The sequence below is a fragment of the Microcebus murinus genome, chromosome 13, assembly GCF_040939455.1.
Source record: "Microcebus murinus isolate Inina chromosome 13, M.murinus_Inina_mat1.0, whole genome shotgun sequence".
NCBI classification, from domain to species: domain Eukaryota; kingdom Metazoa; phylum Chordata; class Mammalia; order Primates; family Cheirogaleidae; genus Microcebus; species Microcebus murinus.
Window position 1 is genome coordinate 77,717,681 of NC_134116.1, and position 10,107 is coordinate 77,727,787.

Below are 10,107 nucleotides of genomic sequence, written 5' to 3' on the forward strand. Positions count from 1 at the left end.
AGTATATCAACAAATATACAAAATACCCAAAATAAAATATTTACAGGTTTAAAAATATAAACATCGATTCATCTATCCCATTAAACCATTGGAGTGGAGAAAGAAGAGACCCTATTGCTATTTAGAATCCATTTTTAAAACATAGTTTTAGGAGACCATTTTTGATGTTTTTCAGGGGTTTAACATTCTATTATAAAAATAATATCTATAAACCTGCTAACAATTTTCCTCCTGTGCACAAAAATAATACAGCCAAAAGCTTGTCCTCAAAGACATGCCAGACTTTCAGGAAAACTAGTTATAGAAATGGAGTTTCTCATTTGGGTTTTCTTGGCTATTGTTTTCAAATAACCTGCAATTGCTATATTACACTGAAATACTTCATAGAAATAACTTGGGCAAAACCTGAAGTTCACGATGAGCCTACTAGGTAGCTGGTGTCAAGTAAAAAAATGACAGGAATTTACTTTGCCTATAGCATCAAAACCACTTTCCCTGATTTTCTTGATAAATCTACCACTATCAGATCCTGCATGTTCAGTTCAGTTTATCCTGGAAGCAATGAAAATGTTAAATATGACTTTGTTAGCATTTCTCCTCCTTTATTTAGAAATAAATGTGTGGTAGGAGATCAATGACTGTAATGTAGATATTTGAGGAGGTTCATTAATTCCTGCAGGCCACCTGGGGCCATTTCCTGACACATTAATAAGTATTTTCTGCATGTCTATCCCATCCCCCTCTGCAACTAGACCAGACATTTTTAGTATTTCTGCTTTAGTTGATTCAATGATCCAGGTGTAAGAGTGTCTGATAAAGTTTAATACATCTCAAATAACCAGGAACCTAGGCTATATTTTATTTAAAATATATCTCTTCACACAGAGCATAAAGTTACTAATCTACCCAATTATTGAATAATTTCCAAAAATTATCCCAGTTTACCAATACCTACCTTATAGGGTTCTTGTGAACAGTAAAGATAACAATGTAAAATAAAGCACAGAGCATCATGTCTGGCACCATAGTAAACATACAGGATATGTTAGTTATTAGAATTAAATATAAAATACTCATATTCATGGTGACTGGCTTATTGAAGGTGTTCAATAACTACTGAACGAATTAATTAATCAGAAAATAGAGGCTAGGATCCAATGGCTGTAGACAGAACATAGGATGGGCTACTTTTGAAAGAGTGAAGTGCTTATTTCTGTATTAAGGCAAAGGATAACTCACATAGCTACCATTTAAATAAACAACACAGATGACAAGGGTGGGTGAAGATGTGAAGAAACTGGAACCCTTCTGTGTGGTTGGTAAGAATGTAAAATTGTGCAACCACTTGGAAAACAGTATGAAGGTTTCTCAAAAAATTAAAAATAGAATTATCATATAACCCGGCAAATTCCACTTCTGGATATTTATTCGAAAGAATTGAAATCAGGATCTTGAAGTGCTATTTTCACTCCTGTGTTCACTGTAGCGTTATTCACGATAGCCAAGATATGGAAAAAACCTACATGTCTGTCAACAGGTGAATGGATAAAAAAAACGTGGCACATATATACAATGTGGTGTGTGTGTATATATATATATATACACACACACACACACAATGTGGCATATATATATACAGCTTTAAAAAAAGAAGAAAATCCTACAATCCTACAAAAGAAGAAAATCCTATGCAACAACATGGATGAAGCTGGAGGACATTATGCTCAGTTAAATCAGCCAGTCACAGAAGGACAGATACTGCGTGATACTCCAGTTACGTGAGGCATCTAAAATAGTCAAACTCGTGGAAGCAGAGAGTAGAATGGTGGTTGCCAGGGGCCTGGGGTGGAGGAAATGGGGAGTTGCTTGTCACCAGGCATAAAGTTTCAGTTCTGCACGATGAACAAGCCAGAGAGAGCTGCTGTGCAGCATCGTGCCTATATTAACACCACTGTATTGCACACTTAAAACCTTGTTAGGAGGGTAGACCTTTAAATTCGTTAAGAACATATGAAATGTCCTCACTGCAATTTAAAGAGCACACACAGAACACCCGGAACACGCCTAGGCTGGGCTTAAGGTAGGAAAACAACAAATGAAACGAACGTGCTGGGAATGACTGCAACCCTATCAGGGAAGAAGTATTACCATGACAACCGAAGAGATTTCTGTACTTTCCCTGTTCATCCTGGGAAGGAGAGGATACTGCAGAGGGAAGGCCAACTGTTTGCCTGCTGACTGTAGAACAGTGGCAGGTTTCCCTGTGTGTGACTGTGAGCACCATCGTCTCAGACACAAGATGATTCCCAGCTGCATGGACATGGGTTGGCTCTTTCTATTGAAAGTGAGCCAGTAATGACATTAAGCAGTTCTTAGCTCTTGTATTACTGAAAGTCACTAAAGAGTTTATATCCCTGTCCCAGAGACTGGGGGGAGGGGAGAAAGACAGCCGGAAAGGGATAAAAACAAACAAAAAGGGTGAATGAAAGATGTTGCACTAGGGAGACAATATTACCTACCCCATATGGCTGTTAAGAGGACTGAGTAATTATTTGTAAAGCTCCTAGCAGCACCTGGCACATAGTAAGTATTCAACAAATGTTAACTATGGTTATAGTTACTATTTTTTTAGAGGCATTTATGTGGTTTAATTCTTACCATCCTTCAAACTTACATCACTCTGCTCCACCCCACGAACTATGAGCAACAAATACAAATACAAAAAAAAAAAGGTAAAATAAAATAAAGGTGTTTTTTAATGAATATTAAGAAAATCCAATTACAGCACGGCTATAGGTGAGCTCCAAACTGAATGTTTTTTTATTTAGTATCAGATACAGCATATGCCCCATAAATATGTGTTGCGTTGGATTAAAGTAAATGCCAGTCATAAAAGGTGCCCAATTTCAGTTCTAGAGGCTTCGTGACTGTTTTAATCTTTCCGTTTGCAGTTTGAGAAGGAACTCCTTTCCATAATCATGAAAGTATCTTTCTGAATCACCTCTTAGAATACGTTATCTGCAGTGAGATATTAACATTCCTTATAAGTGGCTACTGTTGCAAGAAACTGTCTCCTTTAAACCGCTATCACAGTGAAAGGCTCTCTGAGAAGGAATCCACACAGCCATCAGGAAGTCTCCGGAGCAAGACGCGGTGGCTCTGCACTCACACGCCACCCGGACGGTGCTATAGCTTGCTGCCTTTCCCGGAGCACACGCTTGTTTTCTGCTTCCTCGCTCAGGCTGTGTGAGAGACTGGTCTGCCATACTAACCCTTTGGCTCCAAACTCTTTCACAAATAGTTTCGTGGAATAAGTCGGAAATTTCTAAGGCTGAGGTTACACAACTTAAGAACTGTGTTGTTTATTTCTGGATCTGCCTAGAGAGGGGGCGAGGGGAACTGGGTTAGCTGATGAGGTATTTGGCTGACTCCTGTTATTTCACCCAGATACGTTTAGCTGGCTATCTCCTCAGTGGCAAGAAGAGGCAATGGTGACGTTTAATAGCATGAAGTACTTGAATTAATTTCACAACAGTAAGGGGAGCAGAGCATATGTGCGTGCACTGGAACATCTCTCAGTGGAAGCCAAGCACGGAGTAGCCAAGTCCACATATTTGTAATTCAGGAGAGAAATTCAGAATCACTGAAAGCAGAGAATGGCTTCCACCATGCAGATGGTGCAAACATGCTAACACCATGTGAGGGGTCCCCTCACTGCTGTCTGAGGGCACTTGGCAAACATGATGAGCTACAGGAATCAACCTCCTCACACAAGCTAACAGGAAAGACTCTCCTTTGAAAATTCATCTGACAGAGAGGACTCTTAGATCAAAGAAATCTTGACACCTGATATCATCTTTTTACTTTGATAATTGTGTAAGCAAAGGGCTATTTGCATATTCGTTTAAATGCAAATACTTGAGTACTACTTCTGAGATTAATAAATAAACCCTTTAAACTTAGTAAGTCATAACCTTAAGGTTATCATAGATGTTAAAGAATTTATTTAAATAGGCAGATAGTTTGTGGAAAATGTATTTAAAGGAAGTCCTTGGTGTTCTATATTCCATTGTTGTTATTAGGTAAAATAATGAAAATCTATGTCCTCTTATGATTATTTAAGATGCTGTAGTAAAATTTCTCCCAATTGGTGCTAATGGGAGAATAAAGGCATCAACCACCATGAGTACTAAAGCAGAGGGTTTCAAGTAATATTGTATGAGTAATATAGATATTAAAGTCAGGCTGTCTTTGTGCTATCAAACTGACCGATAAATTCTGGTCCAACAATTGATTTGGCTTTTTCCTCTCTAATTTGGGCAGCTCTTTGACCAAAGAAACCCAATCAGCTAAGAATCTTAGAATCATACATACACAGGAAAGATGTCATTAGCCTGCATCTAATCCTTCCCCTAAAAAGTCAGCAAATATGGGCCTGTATAATCCCCACAAGATCATTAGATAATGGATTACTAAAAATTAGAATGTAAATTTAGCAAAATTCTAAAAAATAATCTCCATGAACACAAATGAGAGAACGTAGCCCTTGGCACAAGAAAGCAACTAAGATCCCTTTTTCACAGTTAGAAAAGGTTGACAATCCACTCTTCCTGCCAGTGATTTCCCACCAAGAGATTGAGGTCATTTATTTCATTGTTCAAATCCTTTCTTTGACCGGTATGAGCACAATTTATAAAGATATAGGGTTTAAAAAAATGGAAAAGATGGAAAAAAGAATTTTAAAAAATATTTTTAATTTCTTCATAACTTGTTAATTGACAGGCAGGTCAGGGGAAATTAAGGTAAACTTTGCTAACACTTTCCTTTACTTACAAAGAAAAGACAGCATAATGGTGTAAGTGCAGAAATAAGTCCTAAAATTGTGAAAGCAAAGACAGTTTCTTCTAGGGCTTAAGAAATAGATTGCTCTTCCTTTTACCAGCCATTCTCATCAGTTCTTCAGGTACTCTTAACTTTCCTGTGCAACTGAACAAACGAACAAGCATAACTTTGCAGTGGACTCGTGCAAAGGAGAACATAACCCTTGCAGGAAAATGCACAAGAAGGAAATAAACATCCTTTGTTTTACAGCTAGGAATAAAATTTATTCTCTCTCCATTCACTGGGGGAAAATGAATGTATTTTGTGTCTAAATAGTAATATCAGCATGAAATCAAATTTAAATCCTTTTCTCAAGACAGAAATAATCTCTAAAATATTTCCAAATCTACAGGAGCTGTCTTTGTCTATTAGTTTGCACACAGTTGAGTGCACGAGCGTGTTGTGAGTGTGAGGTGCTTGTATGAATTCCTGGTGGTGTGTTCAGAATGCTTAAGGCTATGTCTGCATATAGTGCCTCATCTGCACACACAAGGAAATCAAGTATCAAAACATTACTTTGAAATAACATTAAGGATCTGAGACAATGCAATAAAAGCCAGTCCTCTGACTAATAAATAAATTCAGCAAACCTCTACCACCTCTGCTAATTGAATCACTGCAAATTTAAAATGGGGAATGGCCTGTTTTCTGCTACTGGCTCAAATGTGTTTCCCTTTGATGCCCATTTATTTTGTTACTTTCTTCATTTTATTAAAATAGGTTTTCATATATTTAACTAGCCTTCTTCTTTCCTTTACAAAACAGAAAACAAACTTAAAAAGCACATCATAACAGTTCATTACTTAGGCAGTCTCTCTGGAAGATGAGAGTTATACAGAAGTGTTCATGTCATTTACATATGTGTAGCAGTTTCACTTGAATACAAATAATCTTCCTGATACGATGAATCAGCTCCTAGTAGAAGCTCTGGTCTTTTGATTAAATACACCGAAGTGCATTTCAAAAAGGATATTAATTTAATCATTAGACACTAATAGCATTCTAGGAACTGCTTCAGTTTCTCATTCAAACTATCTAGGCATAGAATAACCATTTCTGAAATAAATGCTTCATCTGAAATATTAGAAAACATACACATAAGCAAGCCACTTTTCAAAAAAAAAATCTTGGCATATAGTGTTTACAATACATAAGCTTGCCAATGTCATCCTCTGAACATACTTGTCTCAGTCATAAGTCTATAAAGCAAAAGTCAAATGATATGAAAAACTATATCTTTCTATTGTTTTTCTTTATGTGTTTCTCATTTTGGACTCAGCATATTGAAGAATGGTCGGATCCAAAATTTTATAACCAAGGTAAAAATCTCTGAAAACTAGGTTTTGGAGGAAAAAACACAGAGCCATTCCTCTGAGACATCAAAACAATAGCTTTTTTGTTTGTTTGTTTGTTTGTTTGTTTGTTTTTGAGAACTGGACACCCCATATAAAACAAAACCAGAATTGCTTCCCATTACAGTACATAAAAGAACACCAATGGTTTGGGGACAGTCATCATATCTAGCTATAAGACCAGATTTTATATTCTAGATTATTGACAGATTATAAAATGTTCACAGCTGGATAAACTGTAAAATATGCATTATCTTCATATTAGAAGGTTTCAGTTTATAAAAGACTATCTATTGGCATTTACTGGAATCTTTCCCTGGTCCTGATTTCTGCACTGGGTGGAGGTTTAAAGAAATGCCAAAACCTGCTTTGCTGAGCCTTTTATTTCTCCCCAAACAAATCATCTGAACCAACCAAAAAGTCTCCTTTATTTTCCTAATGGTAGATACCTATTTGCATACCTAGCAACTGAACACAGAGAAGCTTTCTGCCAATCTAGGATCCTCTCTGCTCATCAGGTAAATACCTGGTGCTTTCAGCTTGGTAGGTGTTTTCCACACAGTGATACAGCAAAGGGTCTTTTTTTTTTTTTTTCCTGGAAAAGAAAAGGAAAGGAAAGAAGGAAGGAAATGTGTCCTGGGAGAGGGAAGCTGCTCTGGTTCTGCAGTGGTTCCTAGAGGCCTTCTGGACAATGGCACAGCCGGATAATCCTGCCATGACTCTAACTTGGGTTTGGTGAAGTCCTGTTTTCTGCAAAGGCAAGTAAAGGTGACTTCCAAGTGTTCAGTGCATTAAAGGAAAAATTGAAGAAAAAAAAAAAGACTTTTAAAAAGGTAGAAAAGAAAAAAGTGCTTGAAAATAATTCTCAGGGCCTTATCTTGAGAGGAGAATCCCAAGTGTAGCCTCGCTCTCTCTGGTGTCCCCTGCCCCTGCTCACAGCACAAAGGCCTCCCCGTCGAGGCTCTGCAGCAAGGGAGGGCCTAAAAGACTTTCTTTAGGGGAAGCAAAACTTAATTTTACTGGTTTCCAGGGAAAAGTTGTATTCCTCGACATGTGGCTCGTGCACCTCGGCCTGGGAGACCTCACAACTTTTTGGCACTGTCGTGGCACGCCGCTGCCCTGATGGTGGTCCCAGCCAAGCCCCGGCTGCTCACTCTTCGGACCAGCACTTTGGAAACCGGGATTTTTGTTCTGGGCATCTCGCTCCTGGCTGGTTGCTGGTGCACCACAGGATGGCTGGATGGAAGGTTCGCGAGATGCTTGATGCTGATAGGTATTTTAGAGTCCTTCAGCAAACTGCCTGGGGTTCGCAGTGGGCAGGTGATGGTGCCCGGAGACACGGGCTTTAACCGGGACAAGCAGGGCGTCTCCTCGCTGGCAGGAAGGGCTGCTGGGCTTCCGTCCGGGTCGGCGTAGAGGTCGTAGAGTGCATCTCCGCTGTAGCTGTCCCGGGGGATGCTGGCCTTTTTGCCACCGCTGGTGCTGTCTTCCTCGGGGCCTGGAGTGGTGGAATCCCAGTATCCCTCGTCACTGTTGGGGACGCCTTCCTGCTGCTCCTTCTCCGCGTGCTTGGGCTCGTCCTTCGGAGGGGGCTCAATGGGAATCCGGTTGAGCCTCCTGCGCTTGACCGAGGACACGTCCTTGGCCACTTCCACGCACCTGGCGTCCTTGGAGGTCTCGGGCACCCCCTTGGTTTCCAGCGCGGGGGCCGCCTTGGCCGCTGCCTCCTGGGGCGCCTGTCCTTGATCCTCAGTCTGGGAGAGCATGTCCCAGAACTCCTGGAGATAGGTGTCGTCCACCCCGTCCGGGCTGGCCATCTCCTCGCCGCCTCCTTGGTAGGCCACCACGCTGGGGTTCTTTTTAGAGAGAACTGGCTTGCCTGGCCCGGGGGCATGCTTGTCGCAGCTGGGACCTGCCTCTTCCTCTTGGTCTGCAATAATATCTCCACAGCCTGTAAGAGAGTCAAAGCTTTTCAGTGAAGTCACGTCAGAAAACATCAAACAAATACGATCTGCCGATGGGTCTGAGGGCGGATCAACAGAGGAAGAAGGGTCGGGGAGGGCGGGCGCCCGGCCGCTGCCACGTTCGGAGTCGACAAGGGGGACAGTCTTTATCGGAACGTCACCTGTCCTGGAAGCATCCTCGGCCTCGCGGACCTCGCCGGCCTCCGGCTCCGGGGGTGCGCGGGGCTTCTCGGCGCGCAGATGCGCCGCGGCGGCGTCCTCCGCCCGCGCGCCTTTGTCGCCGGGGTCCCCGGGGCTCCCGGCCTCTCGGCAGCTCCGCGCTGGGGCGCGGCCGGCGGAGGCGGGCACCTCCTCTCCCCCTCCGAGCTCACCTGCTGGGCCTCGCGGGGCGTCCTCGCCGCCGGGGCGCTCCGGCTCGCGCGCGGCTCTGGGCGTTTCCTCCTTGACGCACTCCAGGCTGGCGGTGAGCGAGCCGGGCAGGATGAGGCTGCCCGGGCCGGCCGCGCGCGCCCGCTTCTCCTCGCCGCGGCCCCGCTTGTCCTTCTTGTGCCAGCGCATGCTGCTGAACAGCCCCTTCAGCCCCCTCTTTTGTTTGCCGCCCGCCTTGCCCGCGTCCGCGGGCTCTCCTCTGCCGGTCTCCGCCCGCCCGTTCTTCTTCAGCAGCGAGAAGAAGCTGTGCGACTTGGCCACGGAGCTGCCGGCCGGCGCGCCCACGCCGGGCCCCGCGGCGGCTCGGGGGGGCCCCGGGGCCGGCCGCCCCCCGCCGCCGCCGTCGCCCCCGCCGCGCGGCTCCTCCTTCCTGCCGCCCTCCAGCACCAGCACCTCGGCCAGGCCGTCGTGGGTCCTGCTCCTCACCATGCCCGTGGGACCCGGGCTCTTCCCGTCCCCTTTGTTTTTGACCCCGAAAATGCTGGGCATGGTGCCACCCGACCTCCTCTTCTTGAACAGTTTGAAGGCGGCCTTGTTGATCTTCCCCGACGGCTGCTCGGCGGCCGGCGAGTCGGCGGCGCAGTCCCAGTGCAAGTCCATGTCTGCCGCGCGGGCCCCGGCCCCGGCCTCCTCCCGCCGCCTGCAGAGCCCCGCGGGCGCGCGAGCTCCGCCGCGCTCGCTGACAGCCCCGCCGCCGCCGCGGCTCCGGCCCGTCGCCATGGAAACCGAGCGGGCTAAGCCGCTGTCGTCAGCAGTGGGCTCGCGCCAGGCCACTGTCATCCGCGTTCTAAATCAACCTGCGCCGCCGCTCGCGCCGCCGCCGCCGCCGCCGCTGCAGGAGGAGCGCACATAAAAGACCATCTCCCCTCCCGCGAGCGGCTTATATAATGCCCTAACCCACTTCCATCCGACCTGCCTCGGCGGCATCCTATGGTTTTTTTTTTTTTTTTTTTTTTTGGTGGCGAGAGCAGGCAACACAGCCTGGAGCTGATTGCAGAAATTAGAGTCATAATTGTGGAATTCAAATGCCATCAAATCTCACCCACCTTCAGATGCCTCCTCTAGACGTGTTCTTTCCGGGAGCCCAATCATGGGCCATGATAATGCCTCCAAAAAGGATAAAGCCATTCGACCCGACACAGCATGTTTATTTCCCTTATCATCTGCCCTAGACTTCATCTTCATGCCTTTCCCAAGCCCCTCGTGTCTGTCCTGAACATTCGGGTGCTACCTACGCCCAGCGCGCATGAAGCTTGTCTGCCCACCTACGCGGTGTCCTGTCCAGCGCGGAGCACAACCGCTAGCGCAAGGCCGCCTCTTTGTTAGTGCGGTTATGATTTTGGTCACAAAAGTACCAGCCATCAGTCAGTGAGCAACTCTCAGCCATGAAAGCACAACAGTTCATGCGGGTGGAGGTTGACTGGTCCTTTGGGACAGCCATGGCTTCTATCCCAGACTCCAGCAAGCAGGAGTTGAAGTCA

At 45.0% G+C, this 10,107-nt stretch overlaps 1 protein-coding gene across 2 annotated transcripts; it reads right to left on the reverse strand.

Annotated features, from left to right (window-relative positions):
• Window positions 1-2,797: 2,797 nt before the first annotated feature.
• Window positions 2,798-9,346, reverse strand: AMER2 (APC membrane recruitment protein 2). 2 transcript variants are annotated; one of them, XM_012736845.3, is made up of 2 exons: window positions 8,569-9,346; window positions 2,798-8,184 (listed from the first exon to the last, which is right to left on the reverse strand). In XM_012736845.3, the coding sequence occupies exons 1-2, from the start codon at window positions 9,344-9,346 to the stop codon at window positions 7,316-7,318; spliced, it is 1,647 nt and encodes a 548-aa protein (XP_012592299.2). In that variant the 3' UTR covers window positions 2,798-7,315. The 2 variants fall into 2 exon arrangements, with proteins under 2 accessions (XP_012592299.2, XP_012592298.2); XM_012736844.3 differs by having other exon boundaries at window positions 2,798-9,346.
• Between the last annotated feature and the right edge of the window lie 761 nt (window positions 9,347-10,107).